The 14,344-nt window shown below is 37.4% G+C and overlaps 1 protein-coding gene across 1 annotated transcript in view; it reads left to right on the top strand.

The window, feature by feature from the left end:
• Positions 1-14,344, top strand: part of LOC129751796 (uncharacterized) — a 342,108-nt gene that overhangs the window by 38,880 nt on the left and 288,884 nt on the right. The window contains exon 8 of the mRNA XM_055747524.1: positions 12,964-13,047. Within this exon, the coding sequence (XP_055603499.1) occupies positions 12,964-13,047 (84 nt within the window). The remainder of the gene's footprint in view (positions 1-12,963; positions 13,048-14,344) is intronic.

Raw genomic sequence — 14,344 nt, 5'->3', positions numbered from 1 at the left:
CAAAGTTCGAACCCACTCTTTGAATTTCCGAAGCAAATATGTCCTTACCATAACGAATTGACTCAGGATCTCAACGTCGATTATTGCTTGTGCGTTTTTTTGTTTTAAAAGATAGAAATTTTACGTCAAACCATAACAGCTGGATGTGTTTGCCACCGTGAGTGGGCTCGTCACACTAAAACCACCTCGGGCTTCGTGTGACTGATGTTTCCCTTGATTTCACCCTATGATACTACATCAAGAGCATTTTTTATATTAGTTGATTCCAAGGCACGGCGAGCGACCGAGTCCCCCCAGTATGCTATTCTGGGTCCATGGGTGCAATTGGACGACTTATGATACTAAGTACCCCTACGCCATAAAGTACACCTGGGGCCTGTGGCCATAATTCCCATCCGGACCTGCAACGAAGGCTATACCCGAGATGGGAGAACAAGTCCGCGCTTAACCTTCCAAAGCCGTTCGCTAAAAATCCGTTTCGGGGAAATTTGAACTGTAGTTTGATTTCGTTCTCCTGGCTGCAAATGTTAACCGATTTTGATGATATTATATTCATTGTCTAGGTAATTTAATCTGATTACTCAACATTTCAAAATAAAGTTGATAAGTATTACCAGATTATCAGAAACTGGTCCAGAAAGTAAAAAGTCCGAAAAATCAATTTTATTTTTAAAATTCTCATAACTTCTGACAGCTTTTCTGTATTTAATTGTTTTATTAATGTTTGAAATCGTCAAGAATCCATCTATCCGACAATGTATAGATATGTTGGGGTCCAATGAAAGTGTTGACCGCTATGACTAATCTTCCGGTAGAAAAAATCTTACTTTAAAAAAACTACATCCAATTTTGGCTTTGCTTAGCTGTATTTCATTTCCCAATGAACCGATTTTCAAAAATCAAATTTTAATTTTTTTGCGTTGATTTGATCATTATTTTCATAGAACATACTTGGTCTGTCAAAATTACCAGTTCATGAGTATATTGGAATGATGATAAAGATGTTTGAAATGTGCGCTTCGGGTCATATTGACCCGAACAGCTTTGGAGGGTTAAACGCTCATCGGCAACTCTAGTTCGAGTCAAACTCCAGCATATATACCCTGCCTCTTGTTACGATTCAAAACTAAGCGGGCATGGGCCCAGCACTTATACATCCACCCTTTTTCCTTCTCAAGTTCCTGTTGCTGTAGGAAAAATCGTAGCTGAGTACGTGTGACCTTTTTAGCCTCATCACATGTATGAGTCCAGATTAGGGTTAAACCGCGCCCTAAGATCGCGGTGCTTTTGATTAGTGGTGTATACGAGCGCCAATACCATCCTTTAGCTTGTTAAGTTGGTTTAACTTTCTCTTTCTCTGCTTTCATCCTCTCCCATGATCCGTATCAGATGGCATATGATCTGCAAAATTTCGTCGATCAATATATCTGGCGTGAGCTTTCATTACGTCGTATAAAACATCTTAAGAATTCACAGAAAACTGCTGTAATGGTTATCAAAACAATTTTAGAATCAGTATTTTACATATAGAATATGTTGTCCAGGGTACAAATATTCTAAATGGAAAAGTGTTGTGACCAGTTTATGTCAGTTTTTGTATTTTTTCGTAATAAAACTGTTTGTATACATTTTGTTTCATACGACGTGATGAAAGCTCACGCGAGATATATCGCCATAATAGTTCGTCGCAACACATTTCATTCACAACATTCTCAGCGTTGCTTGTGTTGTCTTAACACTCATCGAGCTTCGACATTTAGGCGCGTATTTCTGTTACCCCTTCTTATACCAACTTGATTGGTGTTGATCTCATCAGACTACCTATTTTTCTCGAGATTGGTTTTCTTGATAGGACTTACGGTTTCGGCCTATTGCGGATCCTTATTCAGAAATACATCGGATCATTCCGATCCACCGCTTCCACATAGGTCGATTCACGCACTGCCTGGCCTCACTGTTTTTGACATTTCGCGATTCCTGTTTTGATTCCTTATTTTCTAATTCTACACGCTGAAGAAGCAAAGCAAACTTTTGGGTCCTCATTTAATTCTCATTCACACGTTTTTAGCAAAAGTTCTTGGCTCAATTTTGGGATACAGAAAATTAGATGTTTGAGGTATTAAATAAGGCGGCATCCATAAATTACGTAACGCAAAAAATGCACTTTTTTTACCCCTTCCCCCCCGTATGTCACAAATCGTAACGCTTCGACGTACCCCCCTATGAAAATTACGTAACGCAGAAACTTACCCCCCCCCCTCATCTTCTGATGTTTTTAAATACTGATTTTCGAAGATCAAAGAAAGATTCAAACAAAAAATTTCAACGTTCTTAAAAACGTAATTCAAATCTATCTAATGCGCTTCTTAGTACCCATTGATGATAACTCTGATAAAATAAATTGATTGTTGTTAACTAATGATCTACCTTGTTTAAGAAGCTTGATAACTTGTTATGTCAAAAATTCTCCACTTAGTAATATTCGTCAAAATAATCATAATTTTTTTTTAAATCAATTGAGAAAAAATGGTTAAATTTTCGGCTGAGGTTGAACTGAGTTCTTGGGGGTAAATGTTCCTAATTTCGGGTTTTCAACGGTTATTTCACAGATATTCAAAATACATTTTAAGGAGTCTATCTCAGAATCTTTAAAGAGGAAAGATTACAAACCAGTTTCAATCATGTTGAAGCTTACAAATTTTAAGCTGGTTTTGGTGTTTATCATTCTGAAAAAAATGAATCACATTAAAATAGCTGCGATTAAGTAAACTGAAATTTTTTAGGAAAAAATCGTTACGTAACGATGAGCATACCTCCCCCCCTCCCCTATGTCACAATTCGTAACGCTCGAGCTTACTCCCTCCCCCCCCTAGGAGCGTTACGTAATTTATGGATGCCCCCTAATGAAAAATCAATCATTTTGTTTGTAAATCTAGCTGGATTAAATGGACTGAAACTTTAAAGTTAAACCACTAACTGGACACTCGATTTCGATTTTTGGCACTGCTCGAAAATTAACGATAATGTCGATATCAGTAAAATTTGCATGCTCGAATTGCTGCCGTGCAATGTCGAGAATAGGAGGCTTCTAGCCAAAAACAGAGAGGAATTTGGTTTTAAGTCTCATGTCAATGTAATTAGTGGTTTAACTATCTGACGTTATTTTTATTCCTCGAAAATATCATATCGTATAAAAATTTATAATAGTTCAGCCTTTTCTTTCGGAATGTTCACCGGAGAATTTTCCTATATATTGGATTCTTCTGTCATTTTCTGTTCATTTGTTTACAGCTTCCGGTCAAAATAACACAAGAAATTTCCGGACAATCGATTCGGCACATTCGAATTCTTAAGAAGTTTCCACATTTGGACATTCGATGGGATTTTTTGTTTCAAGAAGAGGCGCTTTCCCAGAACATTCAATGCAAAATGGGTTGGTTCAGAACAAATGTGTTGAAGTAGGATTTTAAAAACATGTTAAAACATTTTAATAAAAAAAGCTCCTTTTCGAAATTTTAAAGAATTTTCAAGTTTCTGTTCATTCCCGGAGAGATAACCATTTAAAACCAAAAAATGCGCTAAATTTAGTTCACAAAATGGGACTTGGTTTTTTGCTATCCTCAAACTGAGTTTTGAGTTAAATTTATTGACCGTGCAGCTACACGAAAAATTTCGCCGCACCCCATTTCTCGTTCGTAAAATTTTGTAAACAGGACGTGCGAACTGTCACCACAAAAGGGAACATACGTCATCGTGAATCGACCCATTGCTGCCGATTGCGGCAGAACGAAAACAATATTTGTTTTGGTTCTCCACTTGCTTTGGGCAATTCGCAATTGATGATTGCCGAACAATAGGATAGTGATGGTGATGACAGTATAAATGTTTACATCATCACATGGTTAGGTCGAACTACTCAAACTGAGTTCGTGGTAACTCAGCATTGTTGCCAGATATTCTTAGTGGATAACTTAGAATATCTGCACAGAATCATTCACTCATTCAGAAATGAGTACTTTCCCAGTTAGGGAAGATGATAAGTGGAGAATGAGTCAAGAGCAATCACTAAAGAATTATTTAGTTATGTAACGACTAAACTGACGAAACATGAATAAATATAACTCTATTTCACCACTGAAACATGCCTTTTCAACAGGTTTAGTAGAACTTTCCCACATTGCTACTCGACTAAAGTAGTCGCCTTTAATGTTCCCCAGGCTATACTTTTTGAAGCGTGGTCTTAATAACCCTTGCGGAGCCCAGGCTTAGAAATGTCAAATTCTTGAAACATGAGTGCTCAATCTGGATTTTAAATCAATTACTTCAAATCCAAGTGTAAGGATTACGATCGAAACCTTTAGTAGAGGCTCTGCATGGCAATCGTTCAATATTTTTCAATCAGGACTCGTGCGTTGTAAGGGTTTGTGTGCTAGGACATCACTTAGACTTAGTTTGCAGTGAATCAAACCTTGATTTTAATCGTTACGGAGCTTGCTTGGAAAAATAAAACAATCTGTTCAAAAAAACATTCACCACTTAAGCCGACTTCGGCTTTAAAGACTGTTTGAACGTGAACAACTTAAGATTGACATTTAACAACTAGTTTAGGCACGAAAGCCGTGGAAACGGTAAAGTGTTTCTAATCTTAGTAATAATAATAATTTAACAACTAGTACCGGTATAGAAATCGAACTCATGCCACCAGTATACCTGGCATTACCGTCTTAAAGCGCTAACTGCTCGGCCATCGAGACGTACGTTTGTCAAACTTTCCTGCATATTTATCGCTTGACCCGATTGTAATTTATGTAAATGTCGCTTTTTAGCACTTCATATTTCTCTTCCTAATTGTACACATTTTCCTCTCCGGGATGTTACCCTTCGATGGTTGTAAATATGCTGATCGTTTAAAATAAAAAAAAATATTTTTATTTTAATTTTTTTTTAAATGAAATTTGAGTTTTTCATTTGATTTAAAGCAAATAATGCAAATGAACACGGGCAAAATGCGGGGAGATTTATATTACTTCTGGGCATCCTAGCCATATTCAACTTATCTCGAATTCGTTATTTAATTTATGTATCCAAGAAAATCTAAAATAAACGATAATCAAAATATAAAGCGACACTTGTCAGTATTCTCCAGCACAATCAACAGTGAATGATACATGGATAGACCTAAGATATTTAAGATTTTTTGAGTGATTGTGTAGCTTTTCCAAATTAAGTTTTGTCTATTTTAAAAAATTAACCTACATCATTTGAAAAATTTTACAATTATGTTACTCTATGAATTTAAAAAATAAATTTTCTATCTATTCAGCTGAATACTGAGCTCAACTATCAGGTGAACAGAATATTCGGGATAACGGTTTTTGGGTGGCATTCGACGCCGAATATTCGGTACATCTCTACTCGTAGCTATAGCATTTAATGATTTCTGCAAAGCTGTTTGCTTAAATTCCCAACGGTCATGGAGACAAGCTGCACAAATCAGTATCCTTCATAATTTTTAACTCGTGCAATTAGGGTGCATTTTTTGGCTGTCATGGACTAACCGTCTGCGCCAAAAGCGAAAGAAAGAAAGAAAGAAAGAAAGAAAGAAAGAAAAAAGAAAGAGGATGATTTGGTTGATTCCTGAATAAGCCCATCGAGTTTCAGTTCTGTATGGAATTTTATCTGTATGGACGATGAGACATATGTGAAAATTACATAAACATTACTCACAACATTTAATTTTTAACGCCTAGTGTGACGGAAATGATGAAAGGAACTACAAAACACACAAAGGTCCTACAAAAAGAAAAACCTTCAACTCAATTCTGTTTTTTTTTTCATCAAATAATAATCAGTTTTTAATTTCTCGTTCAACATTGACATGTGAGTACCAGCTCGATAAGCGATATGTAATTTTGATGTCAAAATTTGTTCATTTTTTTTTTCAAAAATGCCTCCAGCCAATGTATGCTGATCTGTTTCCGGATTTCATCGAAAAGCACATTTGACAACTCAATCGTTATCGAGAAGTTCAGCCATTTGAAGCCAAACCGTAAAACCGTTTTCTGTGAATTTGGTTTGCTACATTTTTCCCTGGGAGCTGCTCGCCCATATTCATTGGCTAGCTGGAAAACTGACTGAAATTGCCCCAAAGAATGTTTGACTCTGACTGAAGTAAAAGTTTTCCATATGATCCTATCAGCAGTAGTGTGTGATATGGAAACCGGATGTTGACCCGGAGACGAAACAACGAACGATGAGCAGGGTAGGGCTCATATCACTTACACACAACCCGTTCACCGAAAGTCCGGCCCCTTTAGTCGATAGTTTGGGCAATATCCATGGTATGGTAGAGGCCTGATGTGTGGGAGAATTCTCGTCCCAGCTCTATGCCATTCTCGACCATACGGATATGAGCGTAAAATACCTCAGAACCAACAAACCGTCCAAGGAATGCCCCTGAGGACACACAAGGTGTACATATGTAGGTACCGGGCCAACGACGGACGGATGAGAAAAAAAGGACGAAAAAAACAAGGGAAAAGATAAAAGGATTCGCATCAATATATTACCATGAAAATGTAGCCAAAGTGAATTGAAAGTGAAACATGATAGCCATTTGACATGAATGTGTGTAATTAGGTTGGGTCCGGTTGGCTGTTGTTTTCGGGGCCATGGCGTGTGTGTCCTGTCCATAGATCTTCCTCCGTTCCTAAGGATACGGAGCTAGTGCTTTCCGAAGGAAGCTCTAAATAGATGTTCGGTATCCCCGAAATTGTCCTTAGCACACTGGATTGTGGGTCGATATTGTGTAGGTTTTTATCCGGAGAAGCAACAATGTATGTCTTTCAATTCGGTTCCTACGTAGTTGTTTTGACTAAATTGTTCCAGTCACGCCTTTGGCTTTCTTGAGCGATATTGAGGATGATGTTCAAACAACGTATGGTGGATCACAATTTAATCAACTGAAACTTCAAGACTTATTTCAATTTTGAGATCAGATTATTGAAATTTGCCATCAGCATCACCAGGTGATAAGGTATCTAGCATTTCCAGAAAAAAAATTGTTTTCCAATACTTTATGGATCTAAATCTGAATATGTCTGATTGGCGATACAGTAGTTCTAAGAAAACATAAATTTTAGGACTCATATATTACGCGACGCCTATTGTGAAAACGTCATAGAATGATTCATGATTACCAAATCAAAAAAATTAAGAAGAGATCACCTTAAAAAGTGTTCACGAGGAAATTACCACACACAAAATTGATTCTCCAAATTCTTGTTTTCATTCGATTGCCATCTAATTTTCAGGGATTGAAAAATAACTATTAAACTTCATTTTATCATTTTACTCGTATTTTTGTTCCAGTTCATACGCAAATGTCTGCACCATAGCCTTAACCCCGGCCATAAGATTCTGGACAACTTGTGAATCAACCGTTTTTTGCATGTAAACCCATAATTTCTTTAGTTTCTCGACTGTCTTTACTACCTTAGGTCGTTTAAGAAGGTGCTGCCTCATAATCGCCCAGTACTTCTCGATGGGGCGGTGCTCCGGAGTGTTGGGAGGGTTGAACATTTTCGACACGAAATTGACCTTATTGTCCGCATACCACTTTAGCACGTCCTTGGAGTACTGGCATGAGGCCAAATCCGGCCAGAAGATTGTTGGGACGTTGTGGGCCTTCAGGAGAGGAAGCAACCGCTTCTTGGGGCACTCTTTCATGTACACCTGTTTGTTCATCGTGTCCTGGGTCACGAAAGGTGCACTCCGCTTCCTACACGTGCAGATGGCTTGCCAAACCAGGAATTTATTCGTAAATTTGGACATCTTCTGATTGTGGACATGCTCGGCTTAGGTGCAGCTTCTTAGCCACATCCTGAATGGAGGCGTTCGGGTTCCGGTTGAAGGCCCCGACTACGCGGTTGTGATTTTTGGTGTTGTACGGAATACTTTTTCCTTAACTTCTGAGCTTCCGATCGGTAGTTAATCGTTCCTCGAACCGCTTAATCACTCGCGGCACCGTGCAATTTGCGATTCCAATAGTTTTGGCGATGAAAAAAATACGAGAGATTCTTGTTCTCGTGATGAATGCGCAACTTTTTATCACGCAGGGGCTATTCTTTCAACTCAATTTCCGCGAGTTTTGATCACAGGACTTTAAAACTTGCAGGATGTAAACAATGCACTTTGAACTAAATCCACCCAAATTTTCAATAAATCTACCCAATGGGTCGATTCACGATGACGTATGTTCCCTTTTGTGGTGACAGTTTGCACGTCCTGTTTACAAAATTTCACGAACGAGAAATGGGGTGCGGCGAAATTTTTCGTGTAGCTGCACGGTCAAGAAATTTAAATCAAAACTCAGTTTGAGGATAGCAAAACTCCAAGTCCCATTTTGTGAACTAAATTAAGCGCATTTTTGGTATTTAACGGTTATCTCTCCGGAAATGAACAGAAAGTTGAAAACTCTTAAAAATTTCGAAAAGGAGGTTTGTTTATTAAAATATTTCAACATGTTTTTGAAACCGTTTTTTCAACACATTTCTTTTTTGCACTGAATATTCTGGGGCAGTGCTTCTACTTGAAACAAAAAATCCCATCGAACAGCCAAATGTGGAAGCTTCTAAAGAATTTGTATGTTCCGAATCGATTTTATGGAAGTTTTTTGTGTTATTTTGAACGGAAACTGTAAACAAATGCACATACTTGTACGATAACACTACTCAGGGTCAGAAGACATCAATATAGGAAAATTCTCCGGTAAACATATTGAAGAAAAGCTGAACGAGGAATAAAAATAACGTTTGATAGTTTAACTTTTAAGTTTAAATCCATTTGTTCCAATGTTTCTGTTTTCAGCTGGATTAACAAACAAAATTATTAATTTTTTATTATTTTATACTAAAAACATTTAATTTCTTTACAACTAATTTCCTTTTAAAATTAATTTTTATCCCAAAATTGAGCTGAGAACTATTGCTAAAAACGTGTGAATGAGAATTAAATTAAGACCCAAAGGTTTGCTTAGTTTCCTCAGCGTGTAGAATTGGAAAATATGGAATCAAAACAAGAATCGTGAAGTGTCAAAAACAGTGAGGCCAGCCAGTGCGTGAATCGACATATGGTTGAAAAGTTAGAGAAATTTCATAGTGCGGCAGGGATGTCAGGTGTCCTGATTTTTCAGGATTTGTCCTGATTTTCGAGAGGCCGTCCTGACTTTTCAAAAACGCTTGAATTGTCTTTTAATGGCCCTTAAAATGTCCTGATTTGTCCTGATTTAAAAAAATGTCTAATTTATAACTAAATTTATTGTTAAATTATGAAAACATCGAACAAATCTTCAATAAAATAGTTTAACCAGTTTAAGCAATGATAATCTTCGGTTCAAATGATATTTAAATGGTGTTTTTCGATATTAACTGCAGGCCAGCCAAGGTTATTCTCGCTTCAGTTGCATAATTCGAGGCGTCTTCAACACCTATATTTCGCCTTTAGTTATACAATTTAGCAGAACTGCATGTTATTTTCACCAATTTAGTGGTGTTCTGAAAAACGACCTGGCACCTCTGTAGTGTGGCAACGCTCAGGGCGAGTACAGCTTCGGGTGTGTTCTTATACCAATACACGGAATCGTCCATCTTGTGACAGGCAATCGTAATCATAGCCATGATAGGCGAACAATTGTCTGTCAAAAAGCGCTCCGTCTCGACCCCTCCCCCAATGAGAAACTTTTGGTACCCCTTGCCTACTTTTCCTCAATATGCATCAACCCGTAGCTGTAGGCCCTCTGGTAATGCTTTGATTGCAGTGTAAGAATTTAATTTAAAAGAGGAATTCGACAAATAAACGTGTATTTTCTGAAATAGTTAAAACCAAATCCATCGCATTGAACTTTTTAGTAATTAAATCTAAAGTTTTAAGTTTTGTACAATTTAATTTCATTAGTCAATTTATAAGTTTTAAGTAGATCATCAATGTGTCCAATTCTACCATCCTTTTATAAGAAAACTAAAAAAACCACATTGGAAACATGCAGAGGAAGTCTTCAACAGGGTTTCAGCGGTAGTCTATTCAGAAATTTCTAAGTACAGAATAAAACTTAAATATTCCATAAGGCATTTCCCCACTTGTCCGACGATAAGTCATGTTTAGTCATGTTTACATTTTCTTGGCATATCGTGGTAGGGTAAACATAACAACCCAAGCAACCAAAAGTTCGAATATCACTTAAGGAACGAACTAATGAGTTCATATATAGCTGTACAAAAGTTCTGTGGAACTTATTTGCTGTTCAAAATGTTTTTTCGAGGTCCATGGAACTTCATTCTTTATCAAGTTCAGCCAATACTCAAAAAAAGCTTTAAAGTACTGTTTTGGTTTCTGTTTCTACTTTTTGGGAATTTTAAAGTTTGTATGAAGAAAAACAATCTTGTTGTTACGTACTTCTCATTTTTTTTTTCAAAATCCAGTAGCTAACAAAGGGTTGCAAATCTTTTTGTACAGCTCAATAGTTCGTAAAAAATCTCTGTTGTACTATTTTGTAAACTTGAAAGTTTTAATTAGTTCCAACGGGCGTTCAAAAGCAACTTCGCATTATAGAAACTTTGAAGTAGATTTAAAGGCTTAAATCTACTTTTTTCGAACTTAAACACGTGTTTGCATAAATAAACACAATGTGAAGTACACATTTAGTTCCAGAAGAACTTTTTAACAACTTGAAAGTGACAATTAAGTAGAAATTAAGAACCTTAAAGTCATTTTAAAGAAAATCATCACATCGAGTAAAATCGTTGCCTACTCATGATGATCATATAGGGCAACAAGTATGGATCTCGGGTTCGAGGCTTGATAAGACATGTTTTTTAAATGTAATGTGAGTTAGTAACAGATATGGTTGATTAATATGAATAAAATTAGCGGACTTGAGAAGGCAATTGAAGGGAGCGAAAGAGGTTTTTTTTCGATTTTTTATGCTGCATATAAAGATTTTGAAGCTGGTTAGAAGTTGTTTGGCGATTTATTCGAACTTTTTGTCAACTTTAAAGTTCGTTTAACTACTTAAAAATTGAGCTGAAAAGAAGTTGTATTAGCATACTCGATTAAGCTGATAAAACCTGATAGAGGAATGTTATCCGAACTTTTGGTTGCTTGGGAACAACATTACGCATATACAATGACCAGATAGTAACGAAATAAAAATGGCAAATTGTAGTGGTTTTGCAAGCGCCCCTTGGTCAGGGGAATATAAATTCTTTATTTAATTAATTGTGAATTCATTACAAGTTAAGACATGAAGGTATGTTAATGCTTTTAATTAAAGAAGTTTTAAAAAGAAAGCATTGAACAGCGCTTATCATCAATGATCAAAATGACGACCAGTTGGTGTTTACATTTTTCAAAACAAAAACAAAAAGTTACCCTACCACAATCTGTCTCAGGAAATACTCTATTCTACGGGGAGATCATCTATCTTGAAATGTGGAATAATCTTCAAAAGAAGTCATTCATATATGTTTACAAGCTTAAGATACTGGATTTTCATTTGATAACATGTGGAAAAGATTAAAAATACATTGTTTTTATTTGATGATAAAAAAAGGTAAATCTATTCAAGCTCCCTATAAAATGGTGGGTCGATAAGGTTGCCAGAATTTTTTCCGGACAAGTTCGGTCAATTTTTTCGAAAAATCTGTCAAAATCCGGACATTTGAATTCAAAATGTTCAACCCAAAATCCGGGTAATATCCGGGCAAATTTAATCAAAAACACGGAATTATTCAAGAAAAATCGAGATGAAAACACTGAATTTTTTGCATCAAACCCCATCATCAGATTTTAAATCGTATTTAAGGCACACGTATCACAAGCCATGATTATTTGGATAAAAATTAGCATCTAAAAATTTATTTTCGACGTAAAAATGAAAAATTATAACAACTCAATTTTAGTTTTTTGTTACATTTTACAAATTAAGTGAATTAATCCGGACAAAATCCGGGCAATCAGGCGGTTTAAAACGTTTTTCGTGATAGAGTGCCCTAAATGACCAGGCTTTTTAAAAAGTTATGTGCTGCAGGCTAAAATAGATCCTAGTCCTAGAACAAGATCGCGTGCCAAATTTGGGCCAGATTGAATCACGGGAAGGGGTCGCTCCCGCTGAAGGTTGTATGGGATTTTGAGACATTTTGTGCGGGAAAAACTTGAAAAGCTAGGTTTTTTTTCAATAACTTTGGTTCTCTTCGTCCGATTTCTTTTAATACGATTTTTCATAAAGCCCAAATAATGACAAATATTTCATCTTTAGACTGCCTTTCGTTTAGAGTTGAGATAAACAAGTTGTTAGGCTTCAAAAATGAGCTAACTTTTTTAAGTGTGGTATTCATCACTATTAATGGGGCGTCAATATGTTCGATCGCCCATTAACAGTGGTGAATACCACCCTTAACCCATTTTTGAAACCTCATAACTTTTTTATCTTGAATTTTATCGAAATGCAGTCTTCGGATGAAATATTTTTCATAGATTAGGCTAAAAAAACCTTATTCAAAAGAAATTGGCCGAAAGTAACAAAAGTTATTGATGAAAGACTGGATTTTCATGTTTCTCCAGAACAAAATGTCTCAAAATCCTATACAAACTTCAGGTTCGTTGAGCGACCCCTTCCCGTGATTCGATCTGGCCCAAATTTGGCATGAGATCTTGTACTAGGCCTAGGATCAATTTTAGTCTGCAGCGCATAAAATTTAACACGTTTGAAATTTCCCATACAAATTTAGGACAATCTAATCTACATGAATCGTTCTTATTGGATGCTACTAGGTAAATTTCAATCTACCAATAATTAATAATTATAAAATATTCTTAATAGTTTTTAATATGGGCATTATCAGTTTCATTACATCTATTGTAAACAACAGTTCACTAACTACGATTTTCTTCTTTTATTTTTTCCAGTTGATTTGCTGCAAATGCTGGAATTTAACATTCCAGTTCGATTCCCAGCTGCACCGCTGCTGACTGTCATCTTGGCACTTGTCGGTAAGTATCCAAATACTAGAAGAAAAAAAAACCCAAACATATGAACTTGTGAAGGTAGTATTTTCGGTCTTTGCTGCCCAATCCGGCCCCCAAGGGAGGGTTATTTTGAATTGTGATGGTTAGATGGAACCAATCGAATCGCTTTTGGCACGCAAAGCAGTAAAACAACAGGACGAAGAAGGAAAAAAACTCAATTTTATCACCTGAAATATGGTCCCGTTAATTTCCTGAACAATTTGCTGAACAACCTTACTATTTGCTGCAGTATGTGTTTTCGGGTTGGTCAAATTTCTCCGGAATTTCCGAGTCAGAAGTTTAATGGAGGGGAAGTGGGAAAACCGGTCAGCAGAAGACACAGTTTAGTTGGCGTTCTGTTGGTCGTTGAATGATGGTAATGAGCATATGTAACGTTAGACCCCTCTCTCACGTGTGTGTGATGCCGTGACCCGCACCTTTTCAACCCCTTCCGGGGAAAACAACCGTTCCGAGATAGACAGATGCAATTGGAGCCAAGCGGACAATTAATTGTACCGGAATTCGGTGCTCGGTGCTATCTATCTGGTTGGGTTTTGCCTGGAAGTTGGCGGCAGAGGGCTCGCCGATTACTCCGCACATCCGGGTGACCGACACAAGACCGGGAAACCATCGAGCAGCCAGCAAACCAACAACACAGGTCGGTCACGCAAGTCAATTTGTTTCCATTACCCGACAAGACCCATCCGTCCGTTCATAACTAAGACGATTAATGTGTCGACATTTGGGCGACCGACGAACGTTTGTTGGAACGAGAAGGTGGGGAGTAGCGAGTTGAGGGAACTTGGGGCTTCAGCGGGTGTTTCGAGGGATGTGCTAGAGAATAACAACAAGTGAGCAATTTTCCGCCCACCCAATATGGCATTGTGTCAACAGGTACAGTGCAGGTGCCATGGTTTCGGACAGTGATTTTTGAGGAACAAAAATGTTAATAATAGGGTAGTCCAAAAACAAGACTATGTTCTGGAATTAAAACTCTTGGGGGCTAAAATAGTTCCATGAGCTGCTAGAAGGCCCTATACTAAATTTCAGTTCATTTATCTGTCCATTTCTCGGACAGCCCACAATAGCCAGATCACGCTTCACTTGGTCTAACCACCTCGCTCGTTTTGCCCCTGCTCGCCTCGTTTCTACCGGATTCGTAGCAAACACCTCTTTTGCGGGACAGTCGTTCGGCATTCTCGCAACATGTTCTGCCCAGCGTATCCTACCAGCCTTCACCACCTTCTGGACACTGGGTTCGCCGTAGAGTCGTGCGAGCTCG

Source organism: Uranotaenia lowii, chromosome 3, assembly GCF_029784155.1.
Source record: "Uranotaenia lowii strain MFRU-FL chromosome 3, ASM2978415v1, whole genome shotgun sequence".
NCBI lineage: Eukaryota > Metazoa > Arthropoda > Insecta > Diptera > Culicidae > Uranotaenia > Uranotaenia lowii.
Note: the sequence above shows the minus strand (reverse complement) of the source record. Positions and strands in the feature narration are given on the sequence as shown.